The 16,377-nt window shown below is 54.8% G+C and overlaps 1 protein-coding gene across 1 annotated transcript in view; it reads right to left on the bottom strand.

Moving 5' to 3' along the window:
- Positions 1-3,305, bottom strand: part of SMTNL2 (smoothelin like 2) — a 24,586-nt gene extending 21,281 nt beyond the window's left edge. Inside the window, exons 1-2 of the mRNA XM_044921789.1 lie at positions 3,188-3,305; positions 200-366 (exon numbers count right to left, since the gene is read on the bottom strand). Of these exons, the coding sequence (XP_044777724.1) occupies positions 200-366; positions 3,188-3,305 (285 nt within the window). The remainder of the gene's footprint in view (positions 1-199; positions 367-3,187) is intronic.
- Between the last annotated feature and the right edge of the window lie 13,072 nt (positions 3,306-16,377).

The following is a 16,377-nucleotide window of genomic DNA, read 5'->3' as shown; positions in this document are numbered from 1 at the left end:
GGAGACCACAGACGCGGGTTATGCATTCCCTCGGGGCTCTCACCCGCGCGGCCCGGTCCCGCTGGGGGTGCGGACTCCCCCACCGCTCAGAGAGAGCTGAGGGCAGCAGTCGCCCCCAGAACTGCCGCCCCGACCTCGCCCCGTCCTGGCCCCTGCCCTCTCTACCGTGTGGGCACGGCTCTCAGGAGCACAGACTCACCTGGCGGAGCTTTGCCTGGAATCTCTTGCACCTGTTGTGAAGACCAAGGGAGCAGGAGACCCTTGTGAGGTCCCCTCCCAGCCCCACTCTGTGTGGCTCCATCTTTGTGTTCTCACCAATGGTCCGAAAGGGCTCCAGCCTCACCAAGGGACGCCTGGTGGGAGATCCTAGTAGGGGATCCAGGAGAGGCTGAGGTCTGGCAGAGAGGGAATGGTGCACTGAGGGCTGAATCTCCAAATCCTGGGATGAGTGAGTTTTGGACTAATGGGCCCTGTTCCTCCATCAGCGTCTCAGTCACCTGTCTCTATCCACAGGCCAGGGCTCCCACCGCTATTCCCTCTCAACACTCCTTTCATGCCTAAACCCAGACATTCCTCCCCTCCAGCCTCCCCCACTGACCAACCCCACAAGAAAGGAAGGAATGGAAACAATTTTTGCTTCCGGAGGACCGGAGAGATGATGAGCAAAGATACTCTGAGTTTCTGTGTCACTGTAATCTGTTTTAAAATAAAAATGGGAACATCCCATCCTTTTCCCAAAAACCTTTCCTGACTAGCCTTCTCCTTAACAGGCCAGGCCCACCTGAAGGAGGTCAGATGCCTCAGGGACAAGAGGTCTGCCGGGCTTGTTCCTGTCGCGTTAGGCTTCCTGGACTGTGGATCAGCCTGACAGATGCTGAGCGCAGATCCCCCCCCCTTGCTCCCCTCCACCATGGGGACAGTAAGGAACGCTGGGTTACCTAATCCAAGGAGCCTTCCAGCAATTATTTCATGAGAAAGTCAAGTGCCAAAAGGCGTGCATGTTTCATGTGCGTGTGAGTGTGTGTGAGTGTGTGTTCCAAGTAGCCGTCTGCACAGGGTGAGCCAAACCGCTCCCTGCCTTCTTTCTCCGGGCAGAACCTTTGGGAGAGGCTGGGAGAAGCTGGGCGAGCCCTCCCCCCACCCCCACCCCCACCCCCCCAGCCAGCACTCATCGCCCCTGCAGGTCTGAGCACAGGAGCCGGAGGTTGAGAGAGCCCATCTCAGCCAAAAAAGTCCATTTCCTTCCTTTGCAGGACCCATGGAAGAACCATGTGATGAAGTCCTGGGGGGCACTAGCAGGTGTGACCTCCTGGGCATGAGCCTGCAGCATCCATGGGGGTGGGCGTGGGCAGGGGTCTCCCCACCCTCTCCTGCCTCCCACCTCGGGTGAGTTGTCTGCTGTCCCCAGCCACCAGGAGAATATTTGGGAGGAGCTGCTTAGGGGCAGGGCAGGGCTCCCTCTGCTGCGGAAGTGGGGACTCTGTCAAGGGCAGAGATGGGGCGCGCTGTGGGTTCTGGGAAGGTAGACAGTCCAAGAAGCAAACCGTCCCCCTGGCTCCTCCCCCTCAGCTGTCAGACCACTGAGTCAGTAGCTGGAGAAGAGCCTGGGAGAGGAGAGCTGTACCAGGAGCGTGAAGAGAGGGGCAGAGGGGCAGGGACGGATGGAGGTGGGGGAGGGGGAACCAGGAGATTCTGGGATGGGGGGGGCCTGGGGGAGGTGGCCACTGGGCTCCAGCTCAGCGCCCGCCCTCTACCAGGCCGTGAGGGAGGCCAGGGCTGCCTACTGATGGGGCCACGCCCCCTCCACATTCACCAGCCCTGAGGTCAGCGAGCTAGTCAGGCTGGCCTCCCCCCAGGTCCAGGGGGGCTCTGGTGCGGTGTTTCCAGGCCCCCCTCACCTGGCGCCCACCCCCCCACTGCCTGCTGGGCCCCTGACCTGCTCCTGTTCTAGGCTGGAAGCTGGATGTGGGACAAGCCTTCCCCAGGCCCCTGGCCTCCTGTCACTTCTCAAAATCAAATCCTTGCCAGGCCACAACTATGAAGTCAGGGAAGTCAGTCACGGACCTGAGATGGGGAAACTGAGGCCCTCTTCCTCTTGGGGCAGGACTTGAACCCCTGTCCCCAGATGGGGCATCCTTCTTCCAGCATGCTAGTCCCAAGGCACCTCGCTGGGGAACTGTCACACTCGGCCAAGTCTGGGCAGCTCCTGTGTGCTCCCCGGGCCGCCTGGAGGCTACATGCCCCCAGCATTGCTCCCCCCAGGGCTCCAGCCAACCCCCCCCCCCGTGGCCCTCTGGCAGTGGTCCCCGAGGACCACTCCCTCCTCCTCCTCTCTGTCTCCCGCCCCAGGGACCTTCCTGAGGGACTGTTCTTGCACTCATCCCTTAACCACGGTGGCCCCCCTCTCACCTGCACGCCCTGCCTGGGTAGAATCACCCACCCCACACCCATGCTGATGATCTCCACCGCTTCACCTCCAGCCCCCCTCTATACCCACCAGCCTTCAACCTTCTGTCCTGGAGGTCCCACCTGCTCCCAGACTCCTCAGTTCCTGGGATCACAGGTCACATCAGGCTTACCGGGACGGGGAAAGGACAGAGGAGGGGAATGCCCAGACCTCCACACTCCTCTGCCCGCCTGGCTGGTACCACCCCTCCCCCCTCTGCACCCCGGGTCCATGTGCATGGGCACCGGGTGTACATGCACTTGCATGAGCATGTAGCACCCCCTCCTCAGAGAGAGGGTCTCTGTCTCAGCCATTCATCCATCCCCACACCTGGGACAGCACTGGCTTTAGAAAGTGCTCAGGAAACCCTGGGTGATTGGATGCCTGGGCAGAGGGGGCTCACCGACGAGCCCGTGGGGCCAGAAGGACTGCTAGATGGGTGGACGGTGAGCAGAGAGACGGAAGAGATGCTTGGGCACTTGGGAGGTGTGGGGGTGCCATCTGGTAAGATGGGTCAGAGGGTGCATTAGAGGGAACGGTGAGCCCTGGGGACTCACAGGGGCTGCACACAGCCCGTCTCCAAGGTCACCTCAGCCTTTGCACTAGGGATCCCTCCAAGCCCCTGTGCCAAGAAGGGCTCAGGTTGGAGGGTCACAGGCCAGGCCAGACGGGCCTGCCACACCCTTCATGCAGCCCTCAGCTTGCAGGGCAGCGAGCTGGCCCGGCAGTCCGGCTTCGTACCCGGGAAGGTGCAGAAAGCAGCCACACCCCACACCTCGTGCTCCACTTCTTGGAGCCCTCGCAAGGGCTCCAAGAAGTGCACTCCAGGCCTGGATCCCCTGGTGGACATATCCCCCATCACTCCTCCTCCCAAATCCTGAATCCAGCCTCCATCCTGGAAACCGTCGCCTTATTACAAGATCCATAGGAGTGGGATGCAGGGCGCATATTTACCCTGTCCTGCCAGGCTGCTGGGCTCGGGAGCCAAGTGCCGAGGGAGCCCGGGGAGGCTGTGAAGGAGGGGCGGGCAGCCTTGGAGTCTTGTCTCCAGCCGGGACCCAGGAGAGGGGCACGTGGGGCTCTGCCAGTGGGAAACAGCACCACTGGGGCTGATCCTGGGACCCTGAGGCCCCCGGGAGTTTGGGCAGAGAGTCCTGTCCCTGGGTCACCCCAACCAAACCTCAAACTTTGTCGCCCCATCCCCAGGGACACTCGCCCGCCACACACGAATGTGTAACGTTCATCTCTTCCCCGTGCACCTGAGGGCCTGTCTGTGCGTGCAGCCTGCCTGCACGCACACCCGTGGGCGCATCTGTGGGGGAAACGCGGGCGTTACGGGGTCTGTAGTGCTTGCTCACTTACCTGCATGCGTGCGCACACACTGCGTGGAGGGCACACGTACCTGTTTGTAGGGGGGCTCTTCATGCGTTTGCTTGTAGGTGCTGAGCGTGTGTTTGTGCACACACGTGTGTGGGCCTACGGTACATGTACCAACACAGACGCTGGGATGTGTCCATGACGCTAACAGGACACACGTGCACACGTGTGCATGTCACGTGTCTGAGCGTGCAGCCCTGTATCAGACGTGCGCACCACTCTCTCAGCTCTGTCGAACACATCCGGGGCCCGTGTCCGGCAGACCCACAAGTCCGTCTGTCCCTGGAAGGGGCCAATCCTGGGTGCTGCAGGCTTCTCTGCACATAAAATGCTAAGGGTGGCCCTGGTTTGGGGACGCAGTGGTATCAAGCTGGACGTCCCACCCCCCTGGACCCGGGTTGGGCCTCTGGGTCCCAGTGGAAGAGGAACTTCCCACGGGCCTCTGCTGGGGCTCAGGCTAGCCGGAGAACAAACACCACACATCCCGGGCTGGAGTGGCTGAGGTCCTCGCTGCCGACCCAGGGGCTGGGGAGGGTGTGGAGTGGAGACAGCTGCTTCCAGCCCAGATAAGGCCATCGGCTCACATTTTCCATTTCCAGGAGCCCCAGCCCCTAAGCCCTGGCCCCACGGCCTGGGGAGGTCTCCACTGCCTGCACCCTGGGAACTGTAGCCCCAAGAGGGGACACGGAGGTCTGGGAAGAGCCAGCACCCTGCCAGAGCATATGCCGGGCCCCTGGGCTCTGGGGAAGGGTCTCAGGACAGCCTGGAGCCCTCACAGCTCACATCCTGACCCTCAGGCCTCCAGAAGCCGGCTGGGGATGGGAGGAAGGAGGACAGCCCCTTCTCCCTGCCCGGCACTGACTCCGCCCTATTGCTCCTGCCCCAGGGACCCCGCCACCCAGGGACCAGCAGTTGTCGTTAGTTCAGCGTGGGGGGGGTGGGGGCAAAACTGGGCCTCAGGCTCTGGGCTCCTTCTGCCTTCTCCCTGCCCCCTCCACACCTCCCACCCAAAGTCCTGGCCCCTCCAGCCGTGCTTGGCCTGCTCCCCTCCCCCGCCCGGACTATTTATAGAGCCTGGCTCAGTGGCCTCCAGGACAAGAGGAGCCAGAGGTCCAGGGCTATGGCTCACCGGCTCCTCGGGCCTTCCCCAGGGGCCCTGCAGGCTGGGCAGTGTCTGCTTTTAGCCCAGCAGAAGGCCGCCAGCCCAGAGTGAGCGGTGGGGGTGGGGAGGCCAGGCCGAGCTGGGGGGCCTTCCTCAGAAGCATGCTGGAGACGAGTTGGGGCTGCGGTGTACACGGGAGGTCCCAGGGCCCACCAGCCCCTCCTCACCACCTCCCCTGCAAGCCCCCAGAGGCACCTTGCTCTAACAAAACCGCCCCTCTGACCCACGGGTCGCCTCCACCAACAGGGACTGCCTTCTGGTGCCACGGAAGGCCCTTCCCGTAAAAGGCACGAAACTCGCTCCCACGCTCGCGCCCGCGCTCCTCCCTCTGCCTGAAGCATCCCTTCCACGGTCCTGTCTGACACACTCCCACTCGTTCTTCCTTCTTCGTGTCTTCAGAGCCCAGCAGAAACGCCACCTCCTCTGGGAAGCCTACCCTGATGAGGCCTGTGCCCACTCACCTCCACTCCCTGCCCCACTGTGCCCATGGGAATACATCCCTCCACTCCCGCCCTGTCTCCGTCCTCCGTCCTCCGGTGTGCAGCTTACGTCTGTCTTGAGTAGTGATCTCTGTCTGGGGTGCCCGGCTGGGGGCTCCTGAACTCGCTTGCCCTTCTGCCCCCAGCGCCATCAGCCACCGCTGTTGGAGGAGTGAACGAGGGGGCCGCAGCTGGATGAAGGGGCGCACGGACCAGTGATTTGCCGGAGGTGGACAGAACAAGGGAGAGAAAGGAAGCAAGAGAAACCCCTCCCGTGTCCCCTGAGCCCCGAGTAGCGGCCTGGTGTCCCTGGGGCGGGAAGGCGGCAGGGGCAGCCCAGGCCAGGGTCAGTGACATGCCACAGCCCTGGGCAGCAGCCAGATCGGTCACCCTCATTCTTCCCAGATCAAAGTTCCCCCAGGGAACAGCCTGGAACCCGACACTGGCCCTGGGGGGCTGGGCCAGCTGGCCCCACTCAGGAGGAGGGCCTGGAGAAGCAGGACACCTGTCCCCAGCTCCAGGGACGCCAGGCCAGCAGCCCAGGGAGGGGACCGGACGCATGCACGCGCACCTGCTCCATCCCCAGCCCCGCTCTCCCCTGAGGGCCCAGACCCGTCTGTCCCAGGCCTCCAAGGACTCCGGCCCCCCGGGGGCTCAGCGCCTGTCCCGCCACCCCCACCCTGCGAGCGACCTCCCCCCTCTCCCAGAGGCTCCCACCGCAGACACCCCTCCAGGTACGCCTCTCTGTCTCTGCTCTCCACATGTCTGGATCTCTCTGCATCCCTGGTATCCCTGCGTCTTTCCATCCTCCTGTCTCCAGAAGGAGGGATGACCATGGGCGGCGTGTTAACCCTTGCTTCTAAGAATGAGCGGCGTTCACATTCATCTCCATTCTCCAGATGTTCCCTGATGGCAGGGTGGGGTGGGTGAGGGGGAGAGGGCAGAACCCCCACCTCCACTGCAGCCAGGCCTCCACGGTGCCCTCGGGCTGCTGCGTCTGAGTGGGCAGGGAGGAGGCGGGCAGAGCGGGTCTGGGGGAGGAGCCTGTGTTGGTGGGGGCCAGGCCCCTGAGTCTGCAGCTCGTCCTTCCTCCCTCCTCGTTCACTGCGGGAAGTCCCGCCACGGTCAGAGCGTGACTTCACGCCCCCACACGTGCAAGCACACGCTCACACACAAGTGCGCACGCATGCACATGTGTGTATATTGTGCACACGTGCTCACACGCTCGTATTGGCACACTTGCACATGCATACACCCACGCACATATGCATTGCTCACACGCTGGTATTTGCACACTTGCAATGCATGCACGCACACATACATGTACTCACACGTGTGCACACACGTGCTCACACGCTCATATTTGCACACTTGCACATGCATACATGCACGCACACATGCATGTGCTCACACGCTCGTATTTGCACATTGCACATGCATACATGCACGCACACATGCATGTACTCACACGTGTGCTCACACTTGCACATGTAAGCAAGCACACATGCATGTACTCACACGTGTGCTCACACGCTCGTATTTACACACTTGCACATGCATGCACGCATGCACACATACATGTACTCACACGTGTGAGCACACGTGCTCACATGCTCACATTTGCACACTTGCACATGCATACATGCATGCACACATGCATGTACTCACACGTGTGCGCACACGTGCTCACACGCTCATATTTGTACACTTGCACATGCATGCACGCACACACACATGCATGTACTCGCACACGTGTGCACACACGTGCTCACACGCTCGTACTTGCACAGGCACGCACACATGGATGTACTCACACGTGTGCTCACATGCTCGTATTTGCACACTTGCACATGCATGCACGCACACATGCATGTGCTCACACGCTCATATCTGCACCCTTGCACATGCATACATGCACACACACATGCATGTACTCGCACGTGTGCGCACACGTGCTCACACGCTTGTATTTGCACACTTGCACATGCATGCACGCACGCACACATGTACTCACACGTGTGCTCACACGCTCGTATTTGCACACTTGCACATGCATGCACGAACACACACATACATGTACTCTCGCACGTGCTCGCACGCTCGTGTGTGCACATTTGCACATGCACGCATGCACACATACATGTACTCTCACACATGTGCTCACACGCTCACATTTGCACACTTGCACATGCAGGCACGCACACACATGTACTCTCACATGTGTGCGCACACGTGCTCACACGCTCATATTTGCACACTTGCACATGCACACACGCACACATACATGTACTCTCACACATGTGCTCACACGCTCATATTTGCACACTTGCAATGCATGCACACACACATACATGTACTCTCACACATGTGCTCGCACGCTTGTGTTTGCACACTTGCACATGCATGCACGCACACATACATGTACTTTCACACGTGCTCACACATGCACTCACATGCGCACGCTTACGCATACACGCACACGCTCATACATGCACACGTGCACACACACAGGCACATAGTGAGCACTACATGTGTGAGTTACATGAAAGGAGCAGAAATGCATCCAGGCTTCAACCTTGACTCTCGATAAATGCGAAAATGTGCGTCCACCTTTATCTCTTGGCCCCAGACTGGGCCAGACTCCTCACCAGCAGGTCAGAACGGCCTGATGCGAGGAGCTGCAATGCCAGCCGAGGAGCGACACACAGCTCCGGGGTGCATTTCTGCACGCCTGCTGGGGAGCAACATTCAGGTAACCACAGCTGCGTCGCACATGGAAAGGTCACCTTGTGCTGGCTACAGATGGTGGAAACCTTCAGTTCCAAACCAGAGACGTCAGAGTCCCAAAAATGAATAACACAAGAGGACGTGTTTGTAGACAAGAAACGGAGACCAGTCCTTCAAAGAGAGGGGGCAGGGGTCAGAGGCTGGCAGTCCACAGGGCTGGAAAGAGAGCGGAGCTGGGTGTGCAGCACATGGGCCACGGCGGAAGGGCTGAGCCGGGCCGGGCCGGCGTCAGGAGCCCCAGTGTCTGTGAATGAAGAGAGACCAGACCTGCGACGTCCACCCTTCAGGGCCATGGCAAACACCAAAGCCACATGCCCGTGGTTGGGGCTCAGCAGAGTCACCAGGCTCAAGGGACTGTCGCAGAGACGCGACCCTCACGTGACGTGCAGGCCCACCGTGGACACTGCTGAGAAAACCCTGGTCGGGAGCCTGGCCAGATGCAGACCAAGCTGAGGCTGCTAGCAGGTGGCCCTGGGTTTTGCAGAATCTCTGGATAAACACATAACTAGGAATCACAGAGCACTGACGAGGCAAACAAATTTGGCAAATGGAAGGACTGCTCGCAGAGAAAGTAGAGTTTTAGAGCAATTTGGAAAGCACTTTAAAGTAGATATCTTTAAGGTCCCCCGAGAAACCAAAGGGATAGCAACCGTGAAATCACAAAAGGAGGTCTTGAGGTAAGAGCGCGTCGGGTAACAAAGTCCATTAGGAACATGGGAAGTTAGAATTATAGCTAAAAATTCAAAAGGTGGGCTGACTATCTTCATGGAGCAGAGCTGGAGAGAGCCGTCAGGAACATGAAGACGAGTTGAGGAATCCCCAGGAGCACAGCAGAGATGGAAACTGCCAGAAACCATCAGGCGCGAGGGAGGAGATGATCCAGAACAGGGAGATAGGAGGGACGGAGAGACATTGCTGAAGAAGGAAGTCCTTAGTCAGGGAAAAACTTTGTCACGCACTAAGCATGATAAACAAACAAGCAGATTCATAGTTGTTTCACAGTTTGGTAAAGCTTCAGAACATCAAGGATCAAGAAAAAACAAACCCAGTACCGGAAAACAAGGAGCCCGAATATGGGGTACAGAGTCCTCACGGGCAATACTGAAAGCTGGAATGATCTTCCCGAAGGACTGAAGGAAGGTAAGCTTGCACCTGGAGCTGTGGGCACAGCAGTACTATGCCCAAGAGTAATGTGAAATTAACTGCATTTTCAGGCATCAGCTAAAGGGCAAACAAACGTGGGGCATGGGAGGGAACAGCATTCACGGCGGTCAAGAGATGGCACGTCAGGCAGGGCTGGTGGTCTCACCCTTCGATCGCAACCAAAGCTGCAGCTGGGGTCCCCGGGGCTCAGGATGACAGGCTCTCACCTGCGGGGTCCCCAGGGGCTCAGGATAAGAGGCTCTCACCTGCGGGGTCCCCGGGGGCTCAGGATGACAGGCTCTCACCTGCGGGGTCCCCGGGGCTCAGGATGACAGGCTCTCACCAGAGCGTGTTTCACTTTCTGCTCCAGGACCTGGGCAGTTACCACCTCTAGGGGTGGCGCCCACGGTGGGGGGTAGGGGGGTGGCTGCAGGTGCTTCTTCCACCTGCCCCCTTCAGCGCCTCAGAAGGTCCCCCTGGACCTGAGCCCAAAACACAGCAGAGACCTCAGGAGCACCTGCACCGTGGCCTTCCCGCCCCCCTCGCTCTGCACGTGGCCTGGAGCGCCAGGGTGGGGCATGAGGGCTCGGGGGGCGCCTCAGGCGAGGGAGGACAGGGTTTGCGTCAGCACCCCCTAGAAGTGGATTTTCATGGGGCCCACGTGGAGGGCTCCAGTCGGGCCTGCTCCTACTCAGCCCCAGAGCGGGGCCGCCAGAACCCGGTAGAGCGACAAGAGTTGAGAAATGGATTAATCATAGTGCGGAGTCTCAACCTCTGAGGAAGGAGTGTCCGTCTGCCCCTCCCAGCTTTCCCTCCCCTCCTTGCCCCACTTACCATTACCTCCTTGTCCTTCCCTTCTGGGCCCCCCAGACCCTCACCCCCTTCCTCTCGGGGCCCTTCCCCTCACACTACACCCCCACACTCACCGGAAACACAAGCCCCTCCCCTCCCGAGGTCCCTCCAGCCCCAGTCTCTCTCTAGAACTCAAACCCTTCGGGACGCTCAGTCTTTCGTACCCCAGCGCCCCCCATCCCACCCGCACCCTCCACTTTCCCACCACGAGCCTGCTGGAGACTCCCTGGTGCCTCATGTGGGACCATGAGCAGAGTATTTCCCTTTTCCCCAAATGGCCAGGTATGCGTAAAACCAAGCAAGATGAAATGCCACCTCCGGCCAGCCTGAAATGGTGGGGGGTCCCCCAGGCCCCCTTTCTCTCCCCACCCCAAGCAGGCTGACCACGGGGTGGGGGCAGAGCCCATCCTGCAGCAGGGAGCTCCAGGTCCAGCCAGGCCAGGGTCCCAGCAGCCATCCCTGAGCACGGGGCTGCTACAGCAGGTGCTCCCAGAGGGGGACCAGGCAGCCCTGTTTGTGGGACACCTGCGATTCATCGAGATGGCCAGCCCTGGCCGCCCCCTTCTTACCAATTGTCCCAAACTCCTCCTAGCCCCCCTCCTCCCAGTGCTCCCAATTCTCCAGAGGACTTCACCGGCCCTGCCCCGCCCCCACCGCCCCCGGTCCCCCATCCCTCCGCCACCAGACAGAACAAACAGTAGCTAGGCTGGTTAGGGTTCAGTGGTTTCTGTTTGGGGACATGAGCAAGTCCCAGAATGATGGTGCGGATGGTTGGACGATGTTGTGAACGTGCTTAATACCACCCACCTGTACACTTAAAAAATGCTTAAAATGATTAATGGTATGTATGTTTTACCACAATTTAAAAACATGTAATGGTTTTTCCTGTATACGCTGTCTTCCCTGCCCCACACCAGCTGAGCCCCCTCCTTCCCCACTCTAGCTCCCAGCTCCCCCACCCTCTGATTTCTCTCATCCCTTCCAGGACCTCCAGCCCCTCCAAGCCCCCCACCCCACCGAATCGCTCCCCCTGGCCCCATCCATTTCTCCTAGCCCATACAGTCCCTCCAAGCACATCCCACCCTTGCCTGTCACGTCCACCCCACCCAACAGAATCTCTCTGCCACCCCTGCTCCAGGCCTTCTGATTCAGTCAAAATTTTCTGTGCATCACAGGAGCTGTTTTTCCTCTAGGGGCTCATATGACTTGGGAATCGCAACAGAAACCTGCCTGCCATGGTTTAAACAGGTGTAACAGGATGTGAGAATAGGATTGGCCTTGTCCCAGTGCTGACCAAGACCCCAGGACAGTAGGTGCCAATGACTCCCATGTTCCAGAGTGAGGGGAGCCCACCAAAGCCAGACTCGCAAAGGAGGTGGTTGGGAACCAGGCCCTGAGCTGACCACCACCACCCCCACCCCCCCTCCCTGCCTTGAGCTCACAAAAGAGGCTGACGGGGCTAAGAGCGGTTAGAAGGAACTGGAGGTACCATTTCTCTGGAGAGACCTGTCCTGTGATCCCAGCAAAGGGGAAGAGGGGGGGTGTGCTGGTCCCAGACAGCAGCTTCACTAGGATCACGTGGAAAGTCAGTAACTGTCTGTGTTCCAGGAACGAGGGGTAATGTAGAGAACAGGGCTCATACCTCAGACATCCACAAAGGAGGACCTCCATTTCTTCCTTGGGAGGGTTAATGGCCTCAGGCAAGGCCCCCTCCTACTGTAAGCAATTAGGAGTCTGGCGAGAACACAGAAAACATTCTTTCAGACCAGGAACAACAGGCAGGTCCCTGGGAGAAGAGAAGGAGCAACGTGCCAGCCCTCAGCTGAAGCTGGAGCTGGGGGTGGGGGGTGCCCAAACAGAGCCCCCAGTCTCACTGAGGGGAAGCAACTGGAATTCACAGGGCCAAGTGCCCAGGAGGAAGGAGACTCCAGAGAAAGCTCCTGGTGTCTGCAGAGCGTCTCCTGGAGGTTTGCTAAGAACTGACGTGCTTGTACGTGAGCAGAAAGAACCACCATGAAGTAGCAGGCCAAGCCATTTGTGGGGCTCACGCAGGAGTGGCGACAGTCCCTGCTTCCACTGGTCAGAATGGAGAGACCTCGCGGTACCTCGAGCACTGGGTAGAGTCTTCAGAAGGGTCATGCATTTCAGCAAAATGAAAGGCAACCTACAGAATGGGAGGAAATATTTGCAAGCCACATATCTATCTAATAAAGGGCTAGTATCCAAAATATATAAGGAACTCACAACTTAATAGCAAAGAGGGCCTTGCTATTAGAGGGCCAATAGGTACATTAAAAGGTGCTCCACATCACTGATCATCAGAGAAATACAAATCAAAACCACAGGGAGTTATCACACACACCTCCTAGGAGGTCTACTATCAAGAAGGCGGGAGGTAAATGTTGGCAAGGACGTGGAAGAGGGAACCTCGTGTACTGTTGGTGGGCATGCAAACTGGTGTAGCCACTGTGGACAGGTGTGAATATGCACACCATTTACGACCGAGTATTACTCAGCCTCGAGAAAGAAAATCCTGCCATTGGCTGATTCACGGCCAGGCATTACGCTACATGTAATAAACCAGAGAGAGAAAGACACATACTGCATGGTCTCACACGTGGCGGGGGAAAGTCAAGCTCATAGAAGCAGAGAGTGGAATGCTGGTGGCCAGAGGCTGGGGTTGCGGGAAATGGGGAGAGGTTGGTCAAAGGGTACACACTTCCAGTTATGAGTAAGTTCTGAGGGTCTAATGTACAGCATGGTGACCATAGTTGAGAACACTGAATTGTACCATTGAAATTTGCTAGGAGAATAAATCTTAAGCTTTCTCACACATACAACAAAGGTAATCATGTGAGGTGATGGACGTGTTAATTAACTTGATTGTGGGAATTCTTCTTTCACAATGTGTATGTACATCAAATTATCATGTTGTGCACTTTGTTTTTTTAATATTTTTTTAGTAATCTCTACCCCCAATGCAGGGCTCGAACTCATGATCCTGAGATCAAGACCAGAGCACCCACACATGCCCTCATGTTGTGCACTTTAAATACATTACAATTTTATTTGTAGATCATAGCTCAATAAAGCTGCAAAAAAAAAAAAAAGGAAAAGAAAGGAAAGGGAAGGGAAGAGAAGGGAAAGAAAAGAAAAGTAAAATAAGAACCATGTACTAGTAGTATGGCTAATTAGTCCCAGAATAAAAGTTGCCTTAACAAAGCTTCAAAAGAAGCAGAAAAAATAAAACTGATTCACAGGTTACTTAACCATGAGCCAGAACAAAACCCATTATTCTTTAAAGAAATACAGCAGAATACAGCACTCAACAACGTAAAATGCAGAACATTCAGCACCTACTAGAACATCACCAGACCTGCAACAGAATGGAAAAATGTGACCCATACATAGGAGAAAAAACAATTACTAGAAACAGACCCAGAAATGACAGGGATGAAGGAATTAGTAGATAAAGACTTTCAAAGAGCTGTTTTGACTCTTATAAACATCACTGAGGAAAATTGGGGCAGGACAAGGAGAAAAATGGGAGATTTACAAAAGAGACCAAAGTGGGACTTCTGGGGCGTGAGCACACTACACCCAAAATGGAAAATACCCCCAAAGGGGTTACGACCAGATGAGACACCCCCGAAGAAAAGATCAGCGGACCTGTAGAAAATGCGACAAAAGCTGCCCAAAATGAGCCCCAGGAGAAAAGCCACCGGGAAAGATGGGAACTGAGTCACGGTGGGCTGTGGGGCAGCATCAAGCCGTCCCACGTACATGTGGCTGGTACCCTGGGAGGAGAGAACGTTGCGGAACCGAAAAAAAATATTTCAATACACCACACTTTAAAATTTTCCAAAGGAAATGATGACCATCAACCCATAGATCTGAGAATCTCAACAAAATCCAAGCAAAGGAACAAAGAAAACCACCCCAACCCACATGGTAATCAAATTGCTTAAAAAAACAAACAAAAAAACAAACAAACAAAAAAATGTAAAATGAAAATCTCAAAAGATCAAGAAGATCCCACTTGTCGCCAAGATGGAATGACAAGGACTGAATTTTCCCTCTTACCAACGTGCTCTAAAAACAGACAAAATACAGGAAATAATAGTTTTTTAGCAGTGACATTGGGAAGGTGTGGTTTGCCGTTGCCCCAGCTCATTGCTTTGGCTTCACCGTCATAAGGGTCTCAGGAGATGCATGGAATGGCAGAGCGTCACCCTTGCAAGGGGGTGACGGGCTGCGGTAGAGAAAGATGCCCTACACTATAGACCCTCAGCCGACCAGTGAGATAGTGCAGCAAAACGCCACGGCCAGTAAATTAACAAGAAATAAAAATAGAGCCACAAGTGATATTTCATGCACCCAGGGGAAGTCAGAAAAGGAAGTAAGGGGCGCAAGTCAAGTCTGAAATAAGCAAAGAAAATCATAAATATGAGAGCAGAATTTAATTAAGTGGGAAACAAAAACATAATAAAGTCAATTATGCCAGAAATTAATCCAAAAGCTGATTCTTTGAAATGATCTATAAAATGCAGGGGGGGGGGGGGGGACTCCAGGCAGACAGATCAGGGGAAAGAAAACACACAAATTATCAGGAGTGAAACAGAGGACATTTCCACAGACCCTACAGGCTCTGAGAGGATAATGAGGGGATATCATGAACTATAAATTTGACTAAATGAAATGCATAAATCCCCCAAAGACACAAAGTGTCAAAACTCACTCAAAAAGAAGAGCTAACCCTTCTTAAAACTCCAGGCACAAATTACTTCACTGATGAAGTCCACCAAATATTTATGAAAGAAATGTTAAAGGAAACATTTAGGAAATTAAGGAAAGTTTTGAAAGAAAGGAGCTGCTCCTGGCCTGGTTTTTCCTGATACTCAAACTAGATAAGAACATTACCACAAGACTCGAGCAAATCAAATCCAGTAATACATAACAAGATAATGCATCGTGACCATCAGAGCTTTATGCCAGGAATGCAAGCTTAGGTAAGCATTTGAAAATTAATCAGTATAACCCAAATTAACAGTGCAAACCAGAAGAACTACAGGATTATCTCAATAGATGCAGAAAAAACATCTGATAAAGTACAACATCCACTTTAATGATTAAAATTTTTTTAAAAACCTCTTAGTAAATAGGGACAGAATGGAACTTCCTCAACCTTATAAAAAGCAGCCAGGATAAACCTACAACTAACACAGTTCTTGACCATAAAAGGCTGAATGTGTCTCCTCTAAGATTAGGGGACAAAGACCGGCATATCTTGTCTCACTTCTTCCGTTCAAAATTGTGCTAGGAGTTTTAGCCAGTGCAACAGACAAGAAACAGAAGGCGTGCATATTGGTTAAGAAGTCAAACTCTTTGTACACAAAACATGAGTGTCCGCTTAGAAAATCTTAAGCAATCTACAAAGAAACTACTGTAACTAATAAATGAGCTTAGCAAGGTCTCAGGATACAAGGATCAAGGTGAATACACAAAAATCAATTGGATTTCTTTACATGAGCAAGACATTATTAGTAGGGCACTGAGATTTTTAAAAATACCATTTACAATAGTAATTACAATAGCAGAAAACTCAGTACCATTCATGATAGCAGAAAACTTAAAAATGCTCAAGGATATATTTAACAAAACATACGGCAGACTTGTACGTGAACAACTGCAAAATATTGCAGGGATAAATTTAAAAAGTCCTAAACAAATGGCGAAATACACTGGTTCATGAATCATAAGAATCAATATTGTTGTCAGTTCACTCCAGGTGGGTCTATAGAGTATCATCACCCCAATCAAAACCATTATAGGCTTTCTTTCCAAAAAACTACAAAATCAATTCTAAATGCTAGTCAAAAATTCTTTTAAAAAAGAAAAACTACGGGACACCTGGGTGGCTCAGTCGGTTAAGCGTCTGCCTTCGGCTCAGGTCATGATCCCAGGGTCCTGGGATCGAGTCCCGCATCGGGCTCTCTGCTCCGCGGGGAGCCTGCTTCTCCCTCTGCCTCTGTCTCTCATGAATAAATAAATAAAATCTTTAAAAAAGAAAAACTACCCTGGAGGTCCCAAACTACTTGATTTTGAGACTTATTATAAAGCTATATAATCAA

This window comes from Neomonachus schauinslandi, chromosome 15, assembly GCF_002201575.2.
Source record: "Neomonachus schauinslandi chromosome 15, ASM220157v2, whole genome shotgun sequence".
Lineage (NCBI taxonomy): Eukaryota > Metazoa > Chordata > Mammalia > Carnivora > Phocidae > Neomonachus > Neomonachus schauinslandi.
Note: the sequence above shows the minus strand (reverse complement) of the source record. Positions and strands in the feature narration are given on the sequence as shown.